The sequence below is a fragment of the Anser cygnoides genome, chromosome 25 (assembly GCF_040182565.1).
Source record: "Anser cygnoides isolate HZ-2024a breed goose chromosome 25, Taihu_goose_T2T_genome, whole genome shotgun sequence".
Classification (NCBI taxonomy): domain Eukaryota; kingdom Metazoa; phylum Chordata; class Aves; order Anseriformes; family Anatidae; genus Anser; species Anser cygnoides.
In genome coordinates, this window is record NC_089897.1 from 3,065,796 (window position 1) to 3,093,540 (window position 27,745).

Consider the following 27,745-nt stretch of genomic DNA (forward strand, 5'->3'; position numbering starts at 1 on the left):
TGGTCATCGCCCTGCACACTAGGGCCAGCAGCTTTTGATCCAGCCAGACAAATCCCAACAGGAGCTTTCTGGGGTCTTTGCTGCAGCGGCCTACGTGTACCCCAGCTACCCTTTAGCACCATGCTCGCCTAAAACGTACCCGGGGCTTCGGATTATACTGAGGTCAGATTTTCTGTTACCTTTTTCCCCCTGTCCTTCCCTCTGGGGGTGAATCCCTCACGGACACAGCGCATTGTCCCTGGCAGCTGCGCTGCGGGGAGAGGGAAGAGCTGCCTGAGGGGCCCGAGCACAAGCTGAGAGGTGGGAGCTGCCCTGGGTGGCGTGCAGGGACTGCGCCGGTCCGATGGGTCCATCTGGTGGCCGGTGCCCCTCCGAGGCAGCACAGATCAGCGATCCCCAGTGGCAGGGGTCCTGCTGCCAGCACCCAGACTCCCGGGTCCCTGCTCCTGGGGTTCGGGGGGCAGCAGCACCCCCACACCTTCCCTTGCCCTCCGGCCTTGGAACAGCTTGGGAACGGGGTAAGAGGAAAACAGCTGCAGGTTAGAAATCAGGAAGCGGTGGGTTAGACAGCTGAGATGGGGACGGTGTGATACAGAGAGGCTGCAAAAAATGCCGCTGCCTGGCTAATTAGTCTCTTGGTTGATTAATTAGCTGATTAGCCCTGTCCCTTGCACCATCCTGCCCAGGAGGAAACGCTTCCTACTTCCCACCCAGGGAAGCCCTGCGGCCACCGTGTCCCTCACACAGCACCGCTCTGCCTGCCCTGCGGGCACCCAGGCCCCATACAGCGTTAGAGGGCTCTGGGATCCCGGGGGGAAGTTTGGGTTGGGGGGGGCCCCACGGAAAAGGAGGTGCCACGAAGGACACCAGGAGGCAAAGGAAGCAGGGCCCTGCTCTAAGCGGGGAAGCTGGTACCTCTGTCTGGGCACGGAGACCACGCAGATCTAGACGTGGATCACTCTCCCCCCACAAATAGGGGCTGCAGCCCCACAGCTGTGCCCCGGGGCTGGGCACTGCCTGCTGCAGCATCCCCCAGGCCAGCACGGTGGTCCCCGGGCAGACCCCATCCACCTCTTCTCTGCCCTGCCATCCCTCTGGAGACAGCAGGCAGGACCGGCAGGACTGAATAATTTAATTCCCCATCCGAAAAGGGGCTGAGAAAAATAAAGCTCCTCGTAGCGCAAAATCCGATCCCCTCAGTGCCCCGCGGTCAGGTGTCCGCCGCGGTCCAGATGTCGATGCTCTGGATGATGAGCCACTCGCTCTGGCCCTTGGTTACCCGGATCCGCACGCACTCCACGGGGCTGGGCACTCCCTTCTCCAGCCCCCGCCGCTCAAAGAGCCCCTTCTCGAAGGTGCCCACGGTGATGTAGGCAGAGCAGTCCCGGCCGTCGGCCCGTCGCCCCCGGCCCAGCTCCAGCACCCCTGCGCGCAAGAAGTCCCCCTGGCGCTCACTGGAGCCCGTTCGCACCCGCACACGGGTGATGCGGGCCGGCTGTTGGAAGACAATGCAGAAGACGCTGCCGTCTCCCGGGCTTTTCCCCCAAAAGTAACCCCCTGCTGCGCTGTAAGCCTTGAGGGGCTCGTAGTTCTCGAAGACGGCCATGCTGGTGAACAAGGCTGCGGGCGGGTTGTCTGGGAGGTCCATGGCATCGGCCTCGAACTCGTCGTCCTCCAGCCGGTTGACGGTGCCCTGGAAGGAGGAGTAGAGGCCCATGTGCTGGAAGAGGGAGGGCTTGAAGCGGATGACGTCCTTCTGGGTGAGCAGGAGGCGGAAATGGACCAGCAGCCAGTCACAGGGCATCTCCTGGTAGAAGAGGAGGAGGAAGCGAGCCAGGCGAGGAAGGTCACTGGAGCGGTAGAGCTTACCGATGTAGCCCAGCTTGGAGAACTCGAGGGTGGCCCAGTTGGTGCCTTCCTGGGAGGCCACCGCCTTGCGGATGGCCGTGAAGAAGGACTTGGCAGACCACACGTCATCCTCAATCATCAAGTAGTAGGAGGACAGGTTGGCGGCGAAGGCCAGAAGGAAGGCGTAATCCACATTCTGCTTCGACCTGAACTTCACCCGCTCCTCCGGGTCGTTGTAGTTTCTCTTGAGGCCCTCCAGGGTGGGGTAAAACTCCTGGGGAGCGTGGATCAGCAGGAGCCGGCCCAGGAGGATGTGGTGAGCAAACTTGCGGGTGATGTCGGCGGCCACCCGGGCATTCCAGCCAGGGTCCTTGTCAGCCAGGTGCACCACCACCACCATCTCCTGCAGCTCCTCCTTTGTTGACTGTTTGAAGAGGGACATGAGCGTGGCCGGGAGGTAGTAGCCGCGTGGCCGCCGCACCGACGCCAGCCCCACCGCCAAGAACTCTGCAAGGCAAAGGAAAGGCATCAGCAGGCTGAGGGGGAGACCCAGGATGCACCACAGGGAGATTTTTCCGACAAGAAGGGGGCTCCAAAAAGCTCTCCACACAGCCAACCCACACAGTTAGTCCTATTTATGGCCTCATGTCCAAGGCCTTCAGGGTCCTTCTTCGAGTTGAAGCCACCAGCACCTCAGGAGATACCAAAAACTGTACCAATGGGCAGGGAGAGGACAGGATGAGAAGTCAGGGGCTCCACCAAAGAGGAAAGATTTAGGAAAAAAAAAAAAAAAACCCCACACCTTAAAAACCCAAAACATGGGGAAGGAAGTGCAGATACAGTCTGCGGGGCTGGGATGGCTTCATGGTACAGCTACGTGTCCTGGGAGCAACGTCTCTACCCCATTCTGAACCTCATGAAGATGCAACCACACTGCGATGAGGCAATTTTGTGCCTTTCCCAATGACAAGTTGTGGTTTTTGTTCAGATTTGCTGCAACTTCTCTCATTCCTGGTCTGTACAGCACAGTGCATGCGTCTGCCCAGAGAAGCTGCGGATGCCTCGTGCTTGGAGGTGTTCAAGGCCAGGTTGGATGGGGCTTTGCCCACCTGATCCAGTGGGAGGTGTCCCCACCCGTGGCAGGGGGTGGAATTAGCTGATCTTTAAGGTCCCTTCCAACCCAAACCGTTCTGTGATTCCATGTTGGGTCACTGGTTTTGGCATGAATGTGCACGGGGCTGCCCTAAGCTCCTTCCCAGGGCACATGATTTGCTTTTTGTGTACCTGTCCGAGAGCTTGATGCGCATCTCCCACCCGGGGGCTGCCCCAGTCACCCAGCCCCACCAGCTCCACCTCCTCCTGGGAGAGATGCGCAAAGCCAGAGCCCTGCCCAACCCGGGGTCCCAGAGCCACTCACTTTTGCGGGGCGACAGAGAGCCAGCAAGGAGGTGGTAGGAGACGTTGTGGGGCGCAGAGAGGTTGTCCAGGTCCTGGAGGATGTGCAGGGCCCCTTCTGGCTTCAGCATCTGCAGGGCGGTGTCTGGGGGTAGGTCCGTAAACTCCACCTGGATGGGAGCCACAGGCGGCCAGCTCAGAGCCCGGGGTGCTGACGGACGCGTGCACGCGAGGTGGGGGGAGCAAAGGGCAAGGGAGAGCCCCCATCCGCCCTCCCAAATCCTCCTCTGGGGGAGCCCCAAGCACACAGAGCAACACCAGGGAGGGCAGAAGGCAGAGCTGGGGCTGACACGGGACAAGGGAGGGAGCAGAACCTGCCATGAGGATCCGTACGGGGCAGGGAGGCAGGGGCTGTGCACTGGAGGACAGCCCAGTGCCCCCTCCAGGGGGGCGGCACCGGTGCAGGACTCACCTCAGGGGGCTCCTGCTCCTGCCAGCCGTCCCTGTGCAGGAGGAGGAAGAGGAGGAGGACGACGAAGGCTGCGAGCGCAGCCGTGAGGGAGCGCTTCGGGGAGCATCTCATAGCACCGGGCCAGCCCGCTGAGGCCTGCGGGAGGAAGAGGCAGATCAGAGCACGGCGCGACCCGAGGGGAGACACCCTCCTGCCCGTCCAGCACCGCAGGGACAAGGCAATGCCCCCAGCCCCTGCTCCTGCCCCTCCGACCCGTGCCACCACCGCCGATCCCAGGCAGCTGCCAGCGGCCACGCTCACCCCGCCCAGCCACGTCCCTCGCTTGGAATGACAAGAAAGCTGTCCCCGGGGGGGGGGAAGTCACCTTCAAGGAGCCAACATTGCCCTTAAGATATTTTCCCTCGCAGCAGAGGCGTGGCAGGAGACTAAAAGGCTCCTGTGTTTATCTGGGGTTTTTCCATTATAAATGCGACCGGGGCTGCCCTGGAAAAGGGGAAACCGGAGAGCAGGCGAGCGCCCAGCCCTGCGGGGCAGACGCAGCGTGTGCATCCAAAGCGCTCACAGTGCGCCCGCTTGTCTGGGTGAAAGCACCTTTCAACACAGACCCGCGGAGGAAAAGCCCTCCCAGGCAGCGCAGGAAAAAGCCGGGAGCTGCCAGGCTTCACCCAGGACTCCTCTAAAACTGCATCAGCTCCCGGGGGAAGTCGAAGCCTTGCTCAAAGCGTGGACGGGGAAACGGATTGCCTCTGAAGCAGGGGGACAGGGCGCTTCGCCCAGCCCTGCCTGGGATGCTCCCAGCACGCCCATGCTCCCCAGACCGCAGCGGCTGGCGCAGGACTTCTGTGCCCACAGCCCTGCCCTGGAGCAGGTGCTGGGCCCCAATTATTTGGAGGGGAAAAAAAATGGTTTCGGCCCCCAAAATCCTTTGGTGGGGGGTGTTAACATCCTAATGGGTCAGCGCACAGCACGGCCCCCCCGCCGCAGCAGCCAGTCCTTGCCGACCTCACCTGGGAACACCGCTCCTTACTCAGAGATAAGCAATTACAACACACCGAGCTGCTCCCTGAACCTGCCCTGCTTCCTGGGGGGGGGACCGCGGCTGCTCCCGCTGGGCTGTGGAAGCTCGGCCTCTTCCCGTTTTTTTTCCCCCTCGGCCTCTTCCTTGCTTCAAGGTTTCGTGCCAAGCGGGAGCCTCCGAAGGGTGCTCGCCCCCCAGGCTCCTCGGCCGGGCCCTTGGGAGCTCGGCCTTTGAGCTGACGCAGCTGGGATCAGCTGAGGCATCACGTTATTGGGGTCAGCCTCGTCTTCTCACCCCTTTCGGCTCCCCCCCTGTAGGGCTGGCTGACCGCAGCGTTAACGAGCCCCATCCCGGCCAAGGGGAGCAGAGGAGCCGCTTCACCTGCCTGGAACCCAGCGGGTGTCAGGGAAGGGGACAAAGGAGACGCCGCGATGGCTGCGCTCTGATTATCGCCGGTTCTTCAAAGCTCTCAGAGCTCTTTGAAACCTCTTCCAAGGCCCAGGGTGCAGCACAGCGGGATTTGGGGTGCTCCCTGCCCTGGGCCAGCCCTGCAGCCAGCTCTTCCCCATGCCCCCTGGGCTTCTCCTTCCCCTGCGGGATTTGGAAGCTCAGCACCGAAGCCAGGGGACGAGCTGGGAACGCCGAGGCTCGGCACCCGACCCTGCACGGGGCTGCTCCCGTTGATGCTCCGTGAGGCCAAAGGGGTTTCTGGCTGCCAGCGGCGGGTCCTGGGTGGAAAACATGGCGCTGCCGGGCAGCCCCAGAGCCTCCCGAGCACGGCTTGGTTTGGTGGGGAGCAGGGAGAGGGGAGCCCACAGGGAACGGGTCCCTGTGGTCAGTCCCCTGGTCACACACTCCTGGAGCCTCCGGCATCGCCCCGCTCTGCAGGCTTAGCCGAGGACAGAAGGCAACGAATGAATGATTTTTAGCTCCCTGATTTAGTTCTCGTTTTTTCCTCCAGCAGCCCGGTGAGATCAGCACAAGCAGGGACAACACCGCGGTGCCATGGGCACGTCGTGGCTCCTCCGCTTTGTTAGGAGACTCGCGGCCAAGCGGGCTCCACGACAGCAGCGGCCTTGACTCCGTCCCTCAGCGGAGAGGAAGAAGGAGGAGGAAACGCGCAGCCTCGCTCCACAAAGGCTGCGAGCAGAGGCCGGATGCTCCCGGCTGCGGCACTGGGAGAGGTCGGGCTGCTTGCAGGGAATGGCAGCAGCCGGGGCTTGCAGCTGCCCCGCGGCGCTGGGGAAACTGAGGCAGGGCAAAGGGCTGCGTCGCCCGGCGGGGTGAGGGCCGGGTGCCCGAGGCAGGGCTCAGCGCGCCCCTCGCCGCTGCCTGGTGGGGTCCTCAGGGCGGATTCGGGCAGGGTTTAACCCAGCGCCAGGAACCGCTGCTCACACGAGCGGAGGAAGTGACAAACCGGGGCAGCACCGAGCCCCGCGAGGGCAAACCCCAGCTGCTCGGGGCTGCGTGGGACGGGGCGCTGCTGGTCCTGGGAACCAGCCGAGGGCCCTGCCCTGTGCTCCACAGGGCTCCCTGCTCAGAGGTCAGCCCAGCGGGAGGAAGGAGGGGAAAAGACACGTTTCTCCACCCCAGAACTGGAGCCAAAGCTTTAGATTGACACAGGACTCCTACCCCCCTGCAGCAAGAGGGGTCTTCGAGGGTAGCTTGATAAGGGGACACCCAGGTCCGACCTGGCCCCTGCAGCCAACAGCACAGGGGAGCCCCAGCGCCCTGCCCTCGTGCCCGGGCACCCCTTTCCCGTGCAGCCCCATCCCACGGCCCCGAGGACGACGGCTCGCACCCCAGCACCGCTCCGGACGATCCCACAGGGACGGCACAGACTTACGGGGCGCGCGGGGACCTGGGGTGTGGGTGCGGGCTCGCCGTCCGCAGCTTCTCTGGCCGGGATCTGGTTTCTCGCTCTGCAAAGCCCCACCCCAGCCCTCACCTGCCTCCAGCAGAGGAGGAGCGTCCGCGGGCGGCCTCAGCCTCGTGCTAGCGAGAGCTCAGCGAACCAGCCAGGCTGGGTGAAGGGCCCCCAGCCCTGCTGTGGGGTCAGGGCAGCCCCAGCCTCCCCCGGGACCGGGCATCCTACGGTGGCAGCACTTGTAGCCCGTGCAGCCACCCGCTCCATCATCAGCCCCACAACCACAGGTGGGAACAGCCCCCCCAAGGCTCTCGCAACCCAAACTCCTTTGGGAATCCACTGCTTGGGTCCCACCGCGGGGAAATCGCACCGTGCCTTGACAGAGCCATCGCGCCTTGCTGCTCCTGCTCATTTTCCTTGTGCTGTGACAGCAGGAGCCCAGCTCCTCCGCCCGCCAACCCGCCGTCCGTCCCCACATCGCCCCTGAGCTGTGCAGGACACACGGCAGCCCTCGTGGCCATGGTGCCCAGCGCCGATCACCTGCAGCACCCCCGGCCCAGAGCTGCGTCCCAACCCCCTGACACGGCGACGCGCCGGTGGCCCTGCTTCTCTCCCGCTCCATTTATCCAAAGCACAATCCCATTTCCCTCATCCCCTCGCTGGCCAGGACCTCTCCTACCTTCAGACCGGCCCTGGCTTCTCAGAGCCGGGCCGTTCCCGTGCTGGAAGGCCCAGGGGAGCTGCAGCGGGGCCGGCAGCGATTTGCTGCTCAGCCGCAAACTGAAGGAGGCGGCGGGGCCGTTCTTGTCACGGCCCCGAGCCCAGCGCAGGAAGGAACCGGGGCTTGGTGCTTCCTGCCCCAGCGGGAGGAAGCGGGGCCCAGGACCCAGCCCCGGGCTTGCACCTGGCACAGCCCCAGTGCCAGGTCCCCTCGCTCGCAGCCCGGCCCCATCCTTGTCCTTGCACTCGGTGGGGAATCCCAAAGGCTGCTTGGGGTGCTGCAGAAGGGGGCCACAGCATCTGGGCACAACCAGCATGGGGCTGGGCTCTCCCACCTTTTGCCTACTGAATTACTAGGGGCACAGAGCTAGACCAGCGGCAAGGAAAACCCAGGCCAGGCACAAGGGGATGGCCGCCGACCCCGCAGCACCCAGCCTGACGCTCGACCCCGGCAAGGCGAGGGGCAGGGCGAGGCCGTGGTGGTGGCCGAGCCTCCCCGACCTCCTCCGTGTGGAAACCCGAGCGCTGTGCCGGATCAGCTTACGGCCCTTCATTATTAAGGAGCCCGAGCGGAACAAAGCAGAGGTAAAACAGGGCCCCATGCACCAGGGAGAGCATCGGGGCTCCAGACATTGCAGTACGGGCCCATGCTGACCACCAGGGCTGCGTGTGGGGGGCAAGGGCCGGAAAACACCATGCTCAGGGCTGAGGTCTGGCCAGGAGCCCCTCGCCTCGCCAAGGAAGCTGCACGAGGGGTTCCTGGGTAGGGGAGTTTCGTGCCCTGCAGCTCCACGCGTGGGCGGGCAGAGCACGGCCTCGCAGCACCCCTGCTGCCTCACCGCCCCCCACAGACCACAGGGCAGCTCTTTCCGTGAGGGTTCTCTGTCCACATTTCCATACCCAAATCTCAAACCACAAGCCTGCTGGGCACAGGAAGCACCGTGCCCTCCTGCCATGCCCCCAGCCGCCCCTCCTGGCCACAAGGCCAGCTGCCCCGGGGAGAGCTACGGGGCCGAGAGCCATTTGTGGTCCGGACCACGTCCAGCTGGAGGAGTTTCTCTAGCAGAGGAACTACACCGCGTGACTACCAGGGGCTGGTCGCTGTGTTCAGCAATCCCTAGCCCCACCACAAAGACGACTCTGGTACTCACACGCCGTCCTGAATCAGCTTCCTTCCGCACGGGCGCTTCACATGCACGTACTGCACAACGCTTACATGGAAAATCCCCCCGCAGCAGCAGCCCCAGCACTTAAAAGCCGCCCTTTGCCAAAGGCAACTACAGGGCAGACCAAGCTCCACTGTCATGGGAACCCGCTTTGTTATCTCAGCTGTAACACTTCTCTTGCACTGTAACTCACCTGTCAGTTCCAACATACTTGTTCAGCAGCAGAGACAAGGGAAACTGAGGCAGTTTTCCCAAATGCGTTTGTTTGAAGTCAACATCACAGAGCTCTAACAGATCCAAGACCGGGGTAGATGTCCTTGGCGGTGATTTACGTTGTGGCAGAAGCACATGCAAGAAACTCCTGCCAGGCAGCTACCCAGGGACTGCAGGTTATTTGCATATTAAATGAAGAACTCCCTCTCCTTCCAGTCACCCTCTGTTTTCCAGGAGCTTCACCGAACAGAATACACGGCCAACAGACAAGAAATGCTTTGTTACCCCTGCTTGAGGCAGGATCTGATGTCAGACAGGACTGATAAGCTCAGTCACCGGTGGACAACAGAACTCAGTACGGGGTTACTACCTCCGCCGTTACTCACCCGCGCTCCAGCACCTCCTCTGCCTGCTGCCACTCCTCCAGGAGACCCACGTCTGTCAGCAGCAAGATGCTCACCCACTGAATTTCCTGCCCAATTCACTCTGGACACAACAGGCTGCTCCTCACAGGCCCAGCCTCAGCACCCCACACCCTCCTCAAACAAGATCTTTCCTCTGCGGTGACCCTTGAGCCGAGGGAACAGCACAGAGCTGCACCAGGGGAGGGTCAGGCTGGACGTTAGGCAAAGGTTCTTCACCAAGAGGGCAGTCGGGCACTGGAACAGGCTCCCTAGGGTGACAGTCATGGCACTGAGCCTGCCGGAGTTCAAAAAGTGTTTGGACAACGCTCTCAGACACAGGGTCTGATTTTTGGTCCTGTGTGGAGCTAGGAGTTGGACTCGATGATCCTTGTGGGTCCCTTCCAATTCGGGATATTCTACCATTCTAACAAGCACCCCAGAGCCACAGCAGCTGCAGAAAGTTTCAGGGCTTCTTCTTTCTCACGGCAATTAATTTGTTTAGTCAAGAACTAAATCGCTGACTGCTTCTGGGCTTTCCAGTGTCAACAGGCCAACACTGCTCCACTGCTCTGACAAAAAACAGACTCAAGTCCTCCACAGCTGCTCAAGTTACGTTAGTTTATCCCCTGCATCTCCTCTCCCTCCATCTTCTCTGAAAAGTACCTGAAGAAGTACCTCTGAGAAGTTTTAGAAGTTTAGATCTTCTTTTCAAAGGGGAACATCGCTGTGAGAACTTGGAATATCTTTACACTCAGGAAAGACCTTTGCCTTACAAATCCTCTTTGAAATAACGCCTTTGTTTGATCATGTATGCTGGTTCTTAAACATCTGTTGGACTGTGAATCAGCATTATTGTTGATCGTTGCTGCTTTGCTTACTGCTTTCAGACACTGAAATATCACACTGCATTTGAATGCAATCATGTGGCAGTAAAAAAAAAAACCCCATGCATCTCATTTGTCAATTGTTTCTGGTCACATTAAAGCTCGAAAGCAAGACTTCCTGCTTCTTCCTGAACAACAGAAAACAGGACCACTTTCATTAGCACCAAAAGGATTTTAAATGAACAGTTCCAGGGAGCTCCTTTCAAATCATAAAACGTGAATTTTACATAAAAGTGTTTACAAATAGTTTCTGCTTTACACTCAGCTCTGCTCATCACTGACCAGAAGTTATATACATACAGACTAGCTCAGTAGCTTCAACCACTTTCAAGGAGGCTGCAGAATTTATTTTTAAGAAAAAAACAGGATTTCCTGGTTCCTAGAAATTTTCTTCAGCCTGTCAGATGCAGTCACCTGCCGGCTGCTGCAGACGCAGGAGAGCACTAAGCTTTTGGAGAGAAGGGGTACTGCGGGTGCCACCAATCCAGGAGCCGCACGCTATGCACAGGGTCCAGCACAACCTGCACTCCTTGGTCAAGGCGCGGTTTCCTGCCGTTGCGGACAGGGGCGTCCTGGAAGACCAGACGCACGCGATGATGCCTCATGTCTGTGCTCACGTTGATGGTGAACTGCAAGGAGAGAGACAAGGAGGTGCTGTAGGAGGCAGACAGATTCTAGAAACGTTTGTTTCCAGATAACTGTAGACTGATCGCTGACAGTAGGTATCAAAATTACTTCTTTTTGGTTACATCAGCATTTAAAATACAGAACTGATAAAGAACGACTGACTCCCTTCAGGTAGGTTTTCCACAAAGCAATTTAGATTTAATTATTTATTTACCTGAAAGGAGAAAAAATACTATTTCAAAAAAAAAAAATCAAAGCAATGAATAAACAGAAGAATTAAAAAAAATAAAATTTAAAAAAGTAAACGTAAATTGCTAAGAACGAAGCTGCACATATCCAGGGTACTTCAGGTGCTGGGAAAGTTACACTCAGACTCCAAAACACTGAATTCAAACCAGTCCTCTCTGACTGGCAACCCCAAATAACAATGCCAGAAGCGAGTGTGAAAGCAAGTGGCTGTCAGAGGAAGTCTGGTTTCACTGCTCTGCTTTGAGGTGAGGCTAGCCTGAGCCTCACTTGGGCACAGGCCAAACCTGCACAAAGTTGCAAGACTCCCAAGAACAGACACAGGTGCTGCCCCACACCTAACCACGCCTGTGCTCCGTTCTGACACACCACCTCCATCTGGAGCAGAGCTTGGTGGTTTTAAAGCCACCGATTCTCCCAGCAATCAGGGACCACAGACACATTCCAAGCGTTTGCTCATACAGGTTCTGCTCTCAGAATTTGTTGCCTTGAGGCAACGAGAGACTTCATTAACGAGGGAATACCTCTTCTCCTGCCTCCCCACTTCTTCCCTGCTGTCAACTGATCTGCTCCCAGCTGCTGCATGCGCACGCAAACTCAGCTTCTTTCCCTAAACAGGGAAGAGCTGATGGATCTGCAGAAGCTAAACTGAGGAGATCCTTAGCAATTCCTCTGATCATTAACCTTGAGATTCCCACATCTGTCTGGCTGGTGCAGCAGTAGGATTTATACAACAAAGAGGTTTCCCTCTCTCCTTTCAAAAACCGCACATGTGAAGACTGTGTGGTGGATTTCTCAAACACTTACCAAGGTAAACGTCATACCCATGACTATTGGCACGAATATGAAGTTAAAGGTGGTGATCTGCAGTAAACAGCAATCCTGGTCGGGGTTCGTATGGACTTCTTCATACTGAATAGGTGGCTGAAGACCTTTGCAACATTTGCTCTTAAATCTGGGAGACTTCAAAGAAAAGAGAGACATTTAGCTAAGCAGGAGCCTTTGGTTTCTTCTCACCAGTTCTGACTAGCAGGTTCTCACCACATTCCCATACACCTGGGCAGTGTTACATAAACAACAAAAAGCCACCACTCAGGACAGGGAATTTGAAGCACCATTTCTTTAGACAGGAAAGCTGCAGAATTTCCAGGGTTGTAAGACAAGCAGTTTCAGATTTGGATCTACATTTTGACCACTCAACTTAAAAAGGCTGTTTTCTAGTGGCAATCAGTAGTGACGATCCAAAGATAAGATTATTTTGGGGTGACAAATAATCCACATCTTACAGCGGATCAACGAGGAAATAAAATATCAAATGCAAAAATAAAAGCACAGGACTCGACACATCTTGGTAATATAGACTGAAAACCGAGCGTAGTTTCAGAATGAGTTTTAGCTTACCAAGGGATTCAGAATTTCCATTTACTGTCTGAACTCAAAAAATGTTTCCACCTTCCCTTCTACCACTCAGAAATATCATTACTTCTTCAAAAAAAAGTCAGAGCTGTTCTGGTTTTTCTTTCATGACAGTTCGGCTTTCATACCTGCTTTTTGAACTTGAAGTTGAATTCCCACATTGCTTCTTGTCTGTTCCCTTCAAGCTTTTTGCACCAGAAAAGCAGACACTGAGGTAGAAAAAAAAGAAATACATAACTATGAAACCCTTGAAGGCACCGCTTTAAATAAGTTTTAGCAGAGCATTAAGACTTCCAATTACAAACACAATTACACAGGAACAGTTAGGAGCCATTTACTCAAATTAATTATGTTCAGAGATCACGCCCAGCAGTTTAAGTCTCCCAGTCTCAAGTTGGCCAATTCACAGCGCAGTGGAATGATACAACTCGTAGCCACTGACCTGCTAAACAGAAATCTCTGCGCAATTTGTCCCGTCGGTAAGGCAGAGATGAGTGGTACAGATTCACCTGGTTCCTGCACCCACCAAGAGCTCCCAATAAACCGGACTCCAACCAAGACTAAGCAAAGCAGCCACTTAGAACAAGGATCAAGAAGGAGAGAATCCAGGGGGAAATGCAAAGACTGATGTATGACCTTTGAGGTGACAGACGATAAAGGTCCAAAGCCACTTAAGAGTCAAAAGAAGGTCCTGTCACTAGGCACTATCATACTTCAGAGCACAAAAACACTGCCAAGTTAGCAGTTTCAATCAACCTACTGTTCCTGTTTCAAAAGGAAATGAGAGAAGTACCTCCTCCGACACCTGTGGTAACCAGCACTGCCCTCCCACGCAGACATACACCGAGAGTCCTCTAATTTAACACAGTTACCACCGATCGGTCCACAGGCTCCATCCCAGCATGCAGCACTACTCCTAGCACGAGTCGCAGCAGAACTCCTGCATTAGAACAAGGAGGAGGGAAATTCCCTGCCTACCACTGAGCGGAAGCAACTGTCCTTCAGCAGCCAACACAACAACCTGGCGAGTCAACGCAGACATCACTGACCATGTTTCTACAGCACAGCTGCCAGCCCTCCACAGCTGGTCTTATCCAGTCCTTTCAAGCAGCATCAGCAGGAAAAGGGAGAGTAATACTGATAAAGACAACAACTCCTCGTGACCCATGTGCCAACTCCTGTGCACCAAGAAGGCCTGCCTGGGTGATGGGGGGAAGCACACATTTAATTTAAATCCAGTATAGAGTGACCCCAAATGAAACAAAGCCGGAGCCATCCTCCACCACCGGGCCTCTGTAATTAGCAGCTACAGGCGATACGAGACCCTTTACTTCAACTCTGAGTCACATCCGTAAGTCATTAGAAGTTCTTTATCTCAACAGTCTTCAAGAGGTGACCAGCAAAGCTTTGGGGAGTCAAGCTCAGAAACGTGCATCACGTAACCTCCACCTGGGAGAAGGTGACCCTCACTTTTTGCAGGTAACATTCTCCAGATTTTTCTTTCCTCAGGTGTGCAGGTGCTGCCGAGTTTAACTCCGCCATCGGCGGCATTTGTCGTTCACCTGCACAGACGGCCTGGTCTAGCAACTTGTTTGGTCAAGGCAAGTAGTGAAGCACAAAACGGTCAGTACCTCCTAAGGGGCAGAGGATGTTGTCCACGGGTCAGCCGTCCTGCCCTTCAGACGCGCCGTATGGCCTGCCGCTCCACCAAAATTAATGGGGGTGTCTTTAAAGGGCAAACACTTCTGCTGACACCATAACGGCTCCAGTGTCCCACACAAGCTAGGCTAGGGAAAGAAAAAAGGAAATTAAAGAGGAAAAGCTAGATTCGATAACATGGGGGACTGGGGTCTCCTCTTGCCACATGCAGTTTACGTAGGCGTCTGCCGTTAGTTTCAGTGACCCATAAAGGTAACAAAAGCCCATGAAAGCAAGAACACGGGGAGGCAATGTCAGATCCTCCTCCATAACCCCGTGCTTAGGCGTGTCAGTGCACAGCAACACACGTGGAGCTCAGCGTCTTGCAATGCAGTAGTACAGCAAGACTGGGCTTGGGACAGCTCTTCTGTGCTCCAAGGGGTTAGGTCAGACCTCCACTGCCCTAAACAAAGCCTCGTCGCCATTTAATTTCCTTTTTTAAAAGCTGAATTGTAGAAGACTGCACTTCAAGAATCTTCCTCAAACTATTAGTACAGTAGAAGCACTAGCAGGGGGCACCAAAGCCGTTATGATGTCAACATGAACACTTCCACGATAACAATCCTACAACACCATCTCAGGCCTTCTAGCTCTTACAGCCACACTATCAGACCCAAGCCACAGGCATGCCATGAAACAAGACTCTGAAGTGCTAAAGGTACGTTACAATTTCCTATAAATGTTTTGCTTTTTATTTTTAAAGAAAGATGACACCCTAAGTGGGGAATCAGAAAGAGAGAGAAGAGCCCTGGATGCAGAGCTATGACTGCACACAGAGCTACGTGCCTTTCTCCTGCTCTGCAGCACCACCTGCTTGCGTTACCGCTCAGTGCTCCCAAAGCAGTATGATGGTTTTTCCAGGGAGAGGAAGGAAGAGAGAAGGGATGTTACACACAGAGAGATAGGGTTGCTCTATTTTGCATGGAAAATTATACAACTGTTGAACCAAAGGCACTTCTGTCTGGCTCCAAAAACCTCATTGAACTGGTTCGGAAGGTGGAGAATTCACACTGTTGCTTAAGCTGTCCACAAAGTACCAGACAGTTGTAAGCAAGCAAACCAAACAAGAAACACGGAGGGGTATCAGAGTTAAAGACCGATAGAAATTTAAGAGGAATGGATATCCAAGTGCTCCAAGCTCTGACAGCAAGTGGAGTTGCCTGCCCACACCAGTGACAAACCCCTTACAGCCCAACACAACCGCAATCCCAGTCCCAAAGCAGACACTTGCTCTGCACGTTTGCCATGCTCACAACGTCACTACCTTCCCTCACCCAGCCACCAAAGACAACGCATGACCTAGAGGAACACGGTACAAAACCACTCCCTTTCAGTAGCTATCAGTGGCGCTTCTTATCTCTCCAGCTGCCTGCTGTGGAGAAGAGACGTATTCTGACAGGTAGCGTCCGAATAAAGCAGTGGATATCAACACTGACCCTACTGTCACCTCCTTCCAGCAACAAATTTGTAACAGAGGAGGGAAGAGCTGCAAATATCCCTAGCAATTCTGACATTCAAGGAAGCAAGCGCCTTTTTGACAACTACAAAGCTGTTGTAGTAGGACTTAGGCACCCGGAAGAGTAAATAAAATCCTCTGCAGACACAGGTAACCAATGCACTTTTACAAGTTAGTAGTCCAAGTTAATCCTACCTCCCAAGCTTCACACAGAAGTTTGGACCCAATTACCTTTCAAAATCCCTTAAGCCTGGGTTTTTTTATGGTTCTAAACGTCTATTTTCCTTTTAGAAAGAGAATAAAAACAGAAAAGCAACATCTCAGACACAACCCACTTCCTCAGTGATCCCACTTACTCTGGAATTTTTTAAAGTGCTGGGAGTACTGTCTGGAATAGCTGGATTCCTGGAGACTCGAGATGCAAAAGGCTCATACATGTGGTACAGCGACCGGATGACACACGCACGGAGACAGTGCAGCTTCTCCATGGACTCCGGCCGCAAGCGGAGAGGCAGGTACGCATCCAGGCTGTAGTGCCTGAAAAGCCAACAACAAAGCCATCAAAAACTGAGGGCTCAGAATGCCGAAGACATGCAGAAGAGAGCTCTGAGAAAACCGAACACCTAATTGATCACAGGACCCGTTGTCGACTCAGTCTGCAAGGGTTCTGCACCGCTCTCCATGGAGCTACCAAACAGTCTCAAAGATTTCACCTGTATCAGTCAGGGCTCCAGCACACAGGTCAGTACACGATGTTACAATTCCCCAGTAATTCCCTTGCAGACAGCTTCCCCAGACAGACCAGTTGGTATTTGAGTTGTAGGATAGGCAAAGGCCTGCAGATTCACACAGGTTCCCTAGGACTCGCGTTACCTGAGCTTCCCTGCATGATTACAGACAACTGCCTGAGCAGTGCGAATGACTGGGCTCGAGAGCCACACTGTGATCAGAGAAAACGCCAGAGATGACTTTGTTAGGGAACTTCACCCAAAAAAACAAAAAACAACAAAAAACTGGGGCAAGGATGACCGTAGCTATGATGGGCTCTGTACTCCCGTTGCTTGTGTTTCGTGTGCAACAGATAAGAGAAATGTAAAGAAAATGTTCTGCCCTGAAGGAAAGTCCAAGTGACGCACACCTGAACAGAAGGATTTGTTTCCAATTGTGACCTTCTTCGCTCTTCTTTTGTTTCATTTATAACTTATTTCTGCCACTGAGACAACAACTAAATGCATTAGTTTCTTTCATGCCATCCTAGATACAGGAAGGTGACCATGATCTAAGCTTGAGGCAGGGCAAGGTTTCTGTCAGTGACGATTGCTTGCCTTTAAGGTAACGGCACTGACCTTACTGCAAGCATCTTCTGAGCACTTTACATACAAAGTGCACAGTTTTGAACAGGAACGTGTACACTATTGCAAGCAGAAAAGCGCACAAGGCTTTGAGATCTTACATGAAGCATACAGGAATGTATCACAGACAGATCCGCTTCCAAAGCGGATGCAGTACAGCACAACAGCTTCCCAAACAAGGCCCACACCATCATTTCAATATGCAAATACTACGCTCCCAAGCCTACAGGAAAATATTCTCTTATTTACAGCTCTGCAGAGAACCAGTCACCACTGAAGTCTCCTACAAATAGTTACACCATCCTCTAGAGTCTCACCTTCTGTAGAGTCTGGTCCAAAAGGCGGCAGTGCAAGTAACAGTCCAGGCTTTCTTGCAAATCAAAGAGAACCGGACAATGTCTTCAGGGCGAATGTAGGAAGCCAACAGCAGCCAGATGTCAATGGGGTATTCTTCTCCACCGTCACCATCAGGGTCTTCTAAATACAACAAAGGCACATTAGTGTAATAAAGAACCTCTTCACCACATCACATCTAGAGGCACATACTTTAATACAGCTAGCATGGAGTGAGTAACTGCAGCAGGTACAAATACACAGTCATCTAAACAAACCCGAGCGACTACAACTTCATTGTCACCACTCCTGGTTTTGGTTAGCACGAGCTCGTCCACCTGTGCAAGCACAACACCCTCCCTTTGCTGGATATATGCCATCACTTATCACTGCTGCACTGGTTACACAAGACTGCAAAGTGGCAGCTTCAAAGAATAATTTCCGCTGGAAGGGACATCTGGAGGTCTCCAGTCTGAACAGCCCAGCTCACAGCAGGTTGAGGGACACCAGTTTCGTGAACAGAATGTTCAGGATCTCGTCCAGCCAAGCTGTGATTGTCTTCAAGGATGGAGATCCACGGAGATCCCACAGCCTTTCTGGACCCCTCTGCAGCACTTGACTCTTTCCCAATGAAAAAACAACACAGAAGTGGAAAAACAAAGGCTACATGGCAAACACAGGCACAGTGTAAAGAAGGGACAAGCTCGTGCCTCTTTAATCAAAACGGTTCATTTAACAGGGCAAAGTACACCTCACACCAGAGGTCCCTGAACATCAAGATGTTGTCACAGTTGTCAATTCCTTTATTCAAACGGTCAAAAGATTTTTGTAGGAGTTCTGCAAGGAAGGGCATGCAATTCCCTTCTGCAACTCTTCTAATGGCTTATCAGCTGCTCTCCTTAAACCCACATTTTAATTAAATCTTCTGAGATGGCAAACACTTAACGCAGTTCAGAGATGAACAAAATGGCCCGTTCTTCTCAGAGGTGTCAGAACCGCTTCACCAAAACTGAAGGTTCACAAACTCATTTCATTCCTGCAGTGTTTTTAAGCTAGCACCACAATTTTTTCCACGAACGTTGCTCCAGGTTTAGGAGATAAAATACTTTCAATGGAACGTGCATGGCTGAACAATACTAGGCATTAGCAATGCTACGAGAAAGAGAACATACAACTTGTACAAAGCACTGGCAGGGAAAAAAAATGCCACAAGGTTTGTAACCAAGTGGCATAAAGGAGGTGTATAAGAACTCAAGGGTGCCAAGTCTAATCTTCAGCTATCAGCTTAATAACAAAGGGTAATAAGCTCATGTGATAATTGCAACCCCCATTGCCAAGGAAAGCTCTGGACGCACTCACCTACACCACGAAGGATTTATGGCAGCCATACCTACAGCAGGCTGTAACAGATTAAACTCTTAACCCAGGGGAACACTGCGCATCTACAGTCCTTAACGGACGCTGATATGTTGCACAAATTAGTATCGGTATTAATAAGTTCAAATTCCTTTCTTAAGGAAAGCTTAACTTGTTTTCTTGTGCTTCAGCAGAAGCAACCTGTTGTTCGAAAATTCTGCAGGGTGCCACAGTGCAGCAAATCAGCGTTAGCCTTGTTTGTGGCATACTGCTTCCCATGCAGCTGCACCAAGTGTAACTGCTGAAATACAGCAACAGAATTAATCCATTGTGATGCTACTAGGGCCAAATTCACTCAGTTGTTGGGGAAAAAAACAAAACAAACAAAAAAACCCTTGAAACCCATTTGCAACAAACTGCAGCCTTGGAAACATCCTGAAAACATGGCCTGGATCCTGCCAATAAACGCATCATGGGCAGCAATGCTTTTTGTGTGTGCTTTTTTTTTCTCCTCCCCAAAGCAACACTGCTTTCACCTACATGCTTTCAGTGAAGAACAGTAATGTGTGTCCGGTGGCAAATTTTCACAACTCCTGAAGAGCAGCTGTAGTTTTCCAAGGCAGAGAGAAGTTTGCTGAAAGCAACAAGCTCTTAGGATTTAATTTCACACCCCAACGTCTGTCTTAGTGAAAAGGCAACACATCTGACTGAGTCACGGCAGGTTTCTCAGAAGAAATGGGGTAGATTTAACGCCGGCATTTTTTTTTATTTTTATTTTTTTAAACAATTATGAGTTACAGAATCCACCAAAGAGCCACATTAGTAGCCTGTAAATAGAAGTCACTAACATCGCGCATGCAGAAGATCCTAAGGAAGCCCACGAAGAGCACCCCAGGGGAGGCTGGCAGCCATACCATACCTTTGTGCCTTTTGCTCTTCTTTTTTCTAGATGCAGTTCGTCCGCTGATGCTTTCCTTCGTGTCCATTTCATCGCTGCTGTCACAAGACTCTCCAGATACGGAGAGAACCTCCTCAGAAGGAACGCAAGAAGCTTCCAAGCCACAGAGGGATTTTACTAGAATGACAAACAGTGACACGGTAAGCATGCCAGCAGAGAGAAAAAGGCAATCTGAGTCCAGGAGACACTTCAGTGGAACCGAAGCCACTGCTAAGAAACAGCAACCTAAATTCATTCAAGCCTTCTAGTGACACAAACAAGTAAATCCTAGGCCTAAGGATTACCTTGTCAGAGCAAGATTAGCACAGGTGAATGAATTGGAAACATAACTATTCAGCCTCTTGTTTTCAGGAACTACCACCAAGGATAATCACCAGCACATTATGCAGATGATCCTACTGCTTTAGCTGAGGCTGTTTACAACTCTGAATAAAACAACATGTTGCCCTGCATACCAGAGCACGCTTGCATGACCACCATTCAGTCTGTACAAAGCCACCACCCACGCTGTAATTGTCCCCTGAGCACACTGAAGGTATACTTCCTCCTCGGTGGGACAAAGAGATCCTGTGGCTGACGATAGGCAACCCATCAGAAATACAACTCGGAGCCAAGCGCGCAGGAATTCCACTTGTCCTAGAATTTAGTGAAGGGGAAAAGACTCTGGCCTAATGAGGAAAACAGCAAGTGAAGACAGTATTTCTTTTGCAGCCTCAGGGGGAGACGTTTAGATGCATCACTGTTACGAAACATTATTTTTCAAAGTTGATCCGTAAACTGAGGGCTCATTAGGGCAGAAAAATCCACGCGTGTGGAAGTAACAGCACAGTCTGGAAAAATAAAGGTGCAGCCCTACGTTACAGCTGCATGAGCCACTGTCACAAAGAGACCAGGACAATGAACACTCTGCAAGTAGCCTGCACAATACAGGCTCACATTTAAGAACGCTGATTTTCTACCTAACGTGCTTGGATGAAGAAAAGGACTTCTACCGAGAGGCACTTGGCCACCCCCAGCAGGCCTGTGCTGCTCCAACTTTTCTAACCTAGAAAACACCCTAGAACCTCCACAGGGTTTTACACACGGCAGTTACAGTCAGCAGAGCCACCTGAGAGCGAGAAGCCCTACTTGGATTAGAGGGATAGAGTGGCAGGAAAAAAAAAAAAAAGATAAGGAACTGACCAGAAACAAGCCTAGACTAGAAGCATTCTCATTTCTAACCACAGGGCAAGGTTCTGCAATGGCAACACAGCAGATGGAAAGACAGTCTCAGGATAGAGCTTGAGCAGTTTAGGAAAAGGGCCTGCATCCCTAGGCCTTCAGCCACAGAAGCTGCAGTGCTTTGCTAAACCAATTCCACCATTTTTTGTCCCCCACCTTTTTTTTTTTTTTTTTTTGGAAACTTTGTAAAACCGTATGCATTGGTGGTAGCGATATCCTTCACGTTGTCAAACAGCACTGCCCTCTCCACGTGACCCTTTGTAGGCAAAACCAAAGAGAAACAGATGGCAAACAAGCGACAGCAAGTTGGGCCATCAAACGCAGCCAAACGAGAGGCTGACAGCAGATCAGGAGTCAGAGAAGGGTTCAGAAAAAGACACTGTCACACTCCAGGAAGGAAAGATCGACACGATACCTGGGCTGACAGCACCAGTCTGTTCACACACTGAGTCACGCTGCATCGCAGCCTTGCCAGAGAGGCACCCTCGCCTCATCTCACAGCAGTAATCCTACCCCATCCCCGGGGGTTAGGAAGGGAAAGAAAAAAGCTCAGGAAAATTCCACCCGGCCTTTGCTCCCCTCCTCGCCTCCTGGCAGCCGCAGGCAGGGCGATGTTTGCTGGCAACCAGAAAGACGAGAGGTGAGCGAGGCCAAAGGCCAAAGTTCCCCGGGGCGTCTCCTCCCTGCTGCCTGCTGTCCCCGAGCGGTGGCAAACTGCAGCACGGTCACGACTGCAGCAGATAAGGCTGCAGGACAGCCCCGGGGATGGCGAGGAGGGAGCCTCAGGATCAGCTCCTCAGGAAGGGGAAGCCCCAATGACTCTGCAAAGCCCCGAGAAAGGGGCGGGCAGGGACTGCTGTGACCTGGAGTCATCCGGGCAGCAAGAAGGCAAACCAGAAATAGGATGCAGGAGTTTAGGAGCGGGATTAAGCTGCACAGGGCAGGTGATGCAAGGACTCTGAGCAGGGGGCACAACGTTAAAGGTGACGCAGTTTGCTGCCTGCGAAGCTGAAGCACGCTGCCTCAAAGGGAGAGCCTAGGTAAGGATGAACGGGAGATGGAAGAGGGAAGCCCCCAGCCTACTGCAGAGAGTGGGAGGTGCCCTGATATGAAAAGCTTGACAAGTAGTGAATAGAAAGGATAATCACTGGCATCACTACCCTGTACCGTTCCCACACGACAGGCACCCATACAATGAGCACTTTCTCCTTCAATTTTAAGATTACAACAACGTAACCAGAGTTTTCCCATATAGAGAGTTCAGCTGTCACTGCTGATACAATAACACTCACCCCCAACCCACTCTACCCCTTAGACCAGCTACATTTAAGAGTCAAGCCCTAAACATCAACTGTTCTAAAGCAAGCAGAGCGTTAGTCCAGAATGTTCCCATTACTCTCAGCAGCTAAAAAACAAGGAGGAAGTAGGTAACAAAATACTGCAATACATTTTCAGGAAACTGCCTGCTTACACGGTTGCAAGAAAACAACAGCAACACTCTCAAAAGACCTCACTGCAGCCAGAGCACAATTTGCCAGAACTACCATAACCTTATTCCCAGTTCAAAGACTTTTATTTCATAAAAAGTTATCTACGGTTTTGTATAAGGCAATAAAGTAATAAAGACTCATGGTTTTGTTTGTTGTTGTTGTTCTTGTTTTGCTTCAAGCTGGAGATAACACCCAATATTAAGTAAAAAAATAAAAAGGGGGCTTCCATTTCAGGCACTAACGAAGACTCAGCAATTCTGCTGGGTTTGCGGCTGGCTTTCTGCAAACCTGTCGAGGATCCTAAGCATCTGACAGAGAAATGCAGACTCATTTTTGGGCATCAAGCTAGACCGTCAGTTCTCGGGCCCAGGGGGCTCTCCCACAGCACATGGAGGCCAGCAGGACGGGAGGCAGCCTTCCCTCCTGCCCTACCCAGGGACGGACAGACCCCCAGCGCACACTCACCTTCCTGCTGAACCGCGTTGGCCACAGCCTTTTTCACGCGTCCGGATTTCACTACAGCCGGGTCTGAGTTAGCATAATCTGCCACGGTCACTGCGGGAAGAGTCGGGAGACGGGGCGTCAGGGGGTTACGGCTTACAGGGAGGGGAGACGAGGCCCTGAGAGGCCCGATCCCTCCTCGAGGAGCTTCTTCCCACGGGGACCGAGCCGAGCACGAGGCATACAGCAGGAAAAGGAGCCCCAGCAGGGGGGAGCGGGCGGGGAGCCCCAGCTCACACCCTGCCTGCCTCGCCCTCCAGGCCCAGGCCCCCTCCTCACAGGCCAGGCGGGCTCCTCACCCCACGCCTCCAGCAGAGGGGGCCCTGCTCGCCTCCTTCCCTGCCTCCCCCCTCAGGGCCCGGCTCCCCCCCGCCGCCCCCAAGCCCCTCAGCGAGGCCCGGGCCGCACCTCAGGGCCCAGCCCCGCTCCCCCTCAGGGCCCAGCCCCGCTCCCCCCCACCCCCCAAGGCCCCATCCGGGCCCTCACCGCGCTCGGAGCAGACGTCGTCGGCCCGGAACTTGAGGCGTTTGCGGGCGCCCCGCTTGGGCATGGCGGCGGCTTCGGGGCGGCCGCGCGGGGCCATGTCCCGGCCCGTCCTGTCACGGCCCGGCCCGGCCCGTCCCGCCCCGGGCCGCCGCGGGGCCGCGGGGACAGCGCCGCCCCCCCCCCCCCCGGCCTCGCGAGAGCGTGACGTCACCCGCCCGCGCGGCGCTCTGACGTCATGGCGGAGGGAGGGGGACTTCGCTCCGCCTGCCCCCCCCCCCAGCGGTCCCCGTTAATGACGTAATTGTCGTCCCCCCCCCCCCCCCCCCGTCGTGAGGTGAACTCCCCCCCCAGTGCTCCCAGTGACGGGGGGGCGCTGGGGTGAGAGGTCCTCCCAGTAGGAGCAGTCCCTTTTCCAGTCCTGCCCAGTGCTCCCAGTAACGAGGGGCTCTGGGATGGCTGCCCCCTAAGCACTCCCAGTAACAGTGCCCTGAGGTAACTGGCCCCTCCAGTCCTCCCAGTAACGACAGCCTCTGGGATGGCTGCCCCCACAACAGTGCTCCCAGTAAGGAGTGGCTCTGGGACGGCTGTCCTCACAACAGAGCTCCCAGTAACAGTGCCCCGAGGTAACTGGCCTCCCCAGTCTTCCCAGTAACGAGGGGCTCAGAGATGGCTGCCCCCACAACAGTTCTCCCAGTAACAAGGAGCTCTGGGATGGCTGTCCCCACCCCAGTGCTCCCAGTAATGAGGGAGCTGCCCCCAGCCCTCGAGTCATGAGGTACGAGGACCTCTGAGGTGACACCCACCCTCCAGTCCTCCCAGTAACGAGGGCCTCTGGGGTGATAGCCCCCACACCAGTCCTCCCAGTATCAAGGATCTCTGGGCTAACTGATCTTCCCAGTAGCAAGGGCCTCTGTGGTGATAGCACCCCCCCCCCCCCCCCGCCAGCTCCAGTCCTGCCCAGTCCTCCCAACAACGAGGACCCCTGGGGTACCCACCCCCCAGTAACCAGTCCCTTGTGCCCCCAGCACTGGGGGGTGCCCCACAACCAGGGCCTCCACCAGCCCCATCCTGCCACGACCCCAACCCCGGGGGTCCCCCACCACCTCGGGGGGGCTCAGCCCACACCCGGCCCCATTGCCACACGACGCTGCCGTCCCCATTTCTTTTAGGGCCGCCCTGAATCCTCGGTGCTTGGCGATGCCACCTCCTGGTGAAGGAACTGGAAGGTGCTGCAAAGAGCGGGTGCTGTTCGGGATTCCTGCAGCCACCCTCTAAGCGGGGCAGGGGGGTCCCCGTGCTCTGCCCCCCAAATTTAGGGTGGCTGGGACAGGGCCGTGCTCGGCATGGGGCTGGCGGAGGGCACAAGCCCTTGGTGCTGCCCAGGCGGGCACCACACAGCCCCCGGCATGTTTCTGTCAGAGTTTCTTAAAACACGTTAAGAGCATTTTATCAGCAGAGAGCGTATCTGACAATTGAGAAGAGTTTTGATTTTCCCTGACAGGAAAGGTCATTCCTTGACAAAAATGCGATTTCTAATCGTATCCCTCTATTTTTGGAGCAGCTGATACGAATTAAGGGGGAGGGCAGCCGATACAACCAGATCCCGAGGCTAATGGCTTTACCTACCTCCTTGGTTGCTTAGGCACTCGAAAATGTTTTCTTTGGACGACGCGATTCATCATCGTTATGCGGGGACCGGATCACAGCGCTATTTTTAAGAAGTAGACTTCTTGTTGGCTTGGGAAACTCTGGCACGTGGAAGACGGAGGAGGTTTTACCCACCAGGGCCAAGAGCTGCACCGAGGTGGCTGCTTCCAAGGCTGGCCATGGATCCTGCAGGTTGGCGGCATTTATCTTCTGAGACCTCCCCAAAATTATCCGGTAAACCCCCCAAAAATGGGCTCCGTGTGCCCGTGAGATAAGGGAACCAGCACCGCCACCCACGGTCGCACCCAGCCCCTGCCACATCCTGAGCAGGGCACCCCGGGGTGCTCCGGGTGTGGTGGCCCCACAAGGTGGGGAGCAGCCACCTGGGCTTTAAGAGGCCCCAAATTAATTGCTCACCTGCTAACGAAGCCTCCATGCACCGGGCTTGTTGGGCACGGCTCTGTATTATCCCTCCTTTGCTCCTGGGGGGGTTATGGGGCACCCAAGGGCTCAGCTGCCCTCCTGGGGGGGGGGGGGGCACCCCACAGCTCTGCTGCTGCGGGGCTGGGTGAGGACCCCGGGGGGCCCTTCCCACCGTGGGGCTGCTGCCTTCAAAGGGGTTCAAGCTCCCTTAGGGGGAAAACTGCCCCCCCCCGGGCATCTTCTGCCCCACGGGGGGGGGGGGGGGGAAATTTTACCCCCCAGGTAGGATTTTACCCCCTAGGAAGGCTCCTGCAGCCCCAAGAAGGCTCCTGACCCCGTGCCTCATCCCTCCCCAGGAGGACCCTAGCCCCAAATCCTTGCCCCCCCCCCCCCCCCCCCCAAATCTTTTCCGACCCCCCCCCGGTACCGGTTGGGGGCGTGGCCAAGGCAGGGGCGTGGCCGGTGGGGGCGTGGCCAGGCGGGGACGGCGACGCAGGGGCGGGCGGCGGCGGCGGCGGCGGCGGCTTCCAGCGGCTTCGGCGCTCGGTGAGTGCGGGCGGGGCCGGGCCGGGCCCCCGCCGCCCATGGGGGGGGGGGGGGGGGATGCCGAGCCCCCCCCCAGGGATGCTGAGCCCCCCCCCAGGGGTCGGCCAGGGGATGCTCAGCCCCCGTCACCCCTCCTCGGGGGGCTCGGCAGGGGATGCTGCTGCTCCCCCCCCCCCCCCTCCCCGTGCCGCTCCCCTCCCGGGGTGGGGATTTCGGTAGCCCCGAGGGATGCTCCGCGCCCCCCCCCCCCCCCCCTTGGGGCTGTCGCTCCCCGCTCCCCCTCCGCGGTGGGGTTGGGGTGAGGATGCTCTGCCTCGCCGTGCCGGGCGGGGATGCGCTGCCCCCCCCCCCCCCCAGGGCCACGGGGGTGCTGCGAGCTGGGGGTGCTTTGCTCCCCGCCCCGATGCTCCCTGTGGGGGGGGGGGTTCCTGAGTCAGGGGTGTGCTGAGCGGCCCCGGTTCCCTCGGGTAGGGTGTGAGTCGGGGGGCTGGCATCCCCACCCCCGGGCCGGGCTGTCACCGCCATGCCAGGTGCATGAGCCGAGGGGTTAGGTGGCTCTGCCCCCCCCCCCCCCGCCCCGTATCACGGACCCCACGCTGGGGCCTGCCCCATCCCCGCTGGACAGGAGGGATGGAGGGGTGGCCGCATCTCCCCCTGCGGCTGCGGGGTGAGGGGGGCTGCGATTGCAGTAACCCAGGAGTGGTTACAGGGAGGGGAGTTCCCTGCCTTCCAGCCGCCCTCTGCCCCAAGCAGCTCCCCGTTGTGGTCCCAAACCGCCCCATTTTACCCCCTCCGCGCTCCCGCCTTATGGGGTGGCATCCTGATGGGACCGGTCCTTACCCGTGGCCTTCTCCTCCTCTGATTTCCCAGCGCCGCGTCCTCCTGCCTCCCTCAGCGCCGTCTCCAGCCTGCGAGCATCCACCCAGGGCCGAGCTCAGGGCTGGAGCAGCCCCGTGAGCACCCTCCCTGCAAGCATCCCCCCGGCACCGAGCCCCGGGCTGGAGCAGCGCGTGGGGATGCTTGCTGGGAGGATGCTCACGGGGCTGGTGCTGCCCGGAGCTCAGCACCGGGGGGGTTATCACCGAGCCCGGGGCTGGATCGGTCCAGCGAGCAGCCAGCAGCCAGCCTGCCTACCTCCAGCTGTGCTCGCTCCGCTTCCCATCCTCCTGTTGGCCGTGGCGAGCTGCCTCCAGACACCGGGATTTTCTCCTGAATAACACCAGCCCTTCAGGGGCTTGTTCATCCCGCAAATTGCATCATTACACCAGCAATTGGCTTAGGAAGCCGGGTTTTGTTAAAGCCCTGCAAAACCTTACGGGGACAGCCCTGTTCTGGCCAAGCCGGTGCTGGCAAAATATTCGCTTAAGCTTATTTGGCACCATCTGCTCGTGCGCTGGAGCGAGGTTCTCCTGGTGGGTTCGGTGCCACCGCGTCGTGAGCTGGTACGGAGGCAAGGCGTGAGCTGGAGGTTGGTACCTGGCCGAATGGGTCTGTGCGCTTCGGGAGCTTGGTTGCGCCGCTGCCCGGGCTTTCGAGGAGATGGAAATTTGGTGTCTTCGTAGCTCGGCTGTTCTGGGAGATGCAGGTATCTCTGCTCTGGAGGACGCCGCGACGCGTTGGTCCCTGTGGGCATCGCAGGCGGGAGCTGGTTGGGAAATGGGACTGACGTCCGTGGGCTTCCGTGGGGATTTGTCAGGGAGCCACGAGCAGAGGTGGCTGGTGGTGCTGCCTGCTGCTGCTCGGGTGCACGGGTGACTTTCCAGCTTTGGTGCAGGCTCCTCCTGCCTCTCTCCGTGAGACAGACCCGGAGCTTGCCCAGGACCCCAACCACCAGCCGGAGGATGGCAGGGAGCCCCCAATCCGGCCAGTTCCCAAGGTGGTGGGACTGGTGGTTGGGTCTGGCTTTCTGGGTGGCTGGACCAGCTGTAGCTTGGCAGATGTGGGATTAAACGGCTCGTCCGTCTCCGTGTGACTTTCGGGCTTTGCGGCGAGCACAGGCGGG

The 27,745-nt window shown here is 55.7% G+C and overlaps 3 protein-coding genes across 14 annotated transcripts in view; 1 reads left to right on the forward strand and 2 right to left on the reverse strand.

Moving 5' to 3' along the window:
- Positions 1-1,113: 1,113 nt before the first annotated feature.
- On the reverse strand, positions 1,114-10,083 carry LOC106045877 (alpha-1,6-mannosyl-glycoprotein 4-beta-N-acetylglucosaminyltransferase-like). 5 transcript variants are annotated; one of them, XM_066983243.1, is made up of 5 exons: positions 9,086-10,083; positions 8,680-8,986; positions 3,716-3,850; positions 3,266-3,413; positions 1,114-2,355 (listed from the first exon to the last, which is right to left on the reverse strand). In XM_066983243.1, the coding sequence occupies exons 3-5, from the start codon at positions 3,824-3,826 to the stop codon at positions 1,211-1,213; spliced, it is 1,404 nt and encodes a 467-aa protein (XP_066839344.1). In that variant the 5' UTR covers positions 3,827-3,850; positions 8,680-8,986; positions 9,086-10,083; the 3' UTR covers positions 1,114-1,210. The 5 variants fall into 5 exon arrangements, with proteins under 5 accessions (XP_066839344.1, XP_013052090.3, XP_013052089.3 ...); XM_013196636.3 differs by lacking the exon at positions 8,680-8,986; XM_013196635.3 differs by lacking the exons at positions 8,680-8,986; positions 9,086-10,083 and adding an exon at positions 7,280-8,654.
- A 220-nt stretch (positions 10,084-10,303) lies between these two features.
- TMEM183A (transmembrane protein 183A) lies at positions 10,304-24,948 on the reverse strand. 3 transcript variants are annotated; one of them, XM_048070943.2, is made up of 8 exons: positions 24,754-24,948; positions 22,606-22,695; positions 19,391-19,546; positions 17,100-17,259; positions 15,787-15,967; positions 12,405-12,485; positions 11,668-11,823; positions 10,304-10,616 (listed from the first exon to the last, which is right to left on the reverse strand). In XM_048070943.2, exons 3-8 carry the CDS (start codon positions 19,455-19,457, stop codon positions 10,431-10,433), a joined length of 831 nt encoding a protein of 276 aa, XP_047926900.1. In that variant the 5' UTR covers positions 19,458-19,546; positions 22,606-22,695; positions 24,754-24,948; the 3' UTR covers positions 10,304-10,430. The 3 variants fall into 3 exon arrangements, with proteins under 3 accessions (XP_047926900.1, XP_066839347.1, XP_066839346.1); XM_066983246.1 differs by lacking the exon at positions 24,754-24,948 and adding an exon at positions 23,128-23,313 and having other exon boundaries at positions 17,100-17,256; XM_066983245.1 differs by lacking the exon at positions 24,754-24,948 and adding an exon at positions 23,128-23,313.
- PPFIA4 (PTPRF interacting protein alpha 4) overlaps positions 24,839-27,745 on the forward strand; it is a 55,015-nt gene continuing 52,108 nt past the window's right edge. For 5 of the 6 annotated variants that reach the window (XM_066983234.1, XM_066983236.1, XM_066983237.1 and 2 more), the window contains exon 1: positions 25,656-25,743. The gene's annotated coding sequence lies outside the window, so the exon portion shown is untranslated. Of the gene's footprint in view, positions 24,967-25,655; positions 25,744-27,745 lie in introns of those variants that run through there. The other variant, XM_066983235.1, reaches the window with a different exon arrangement.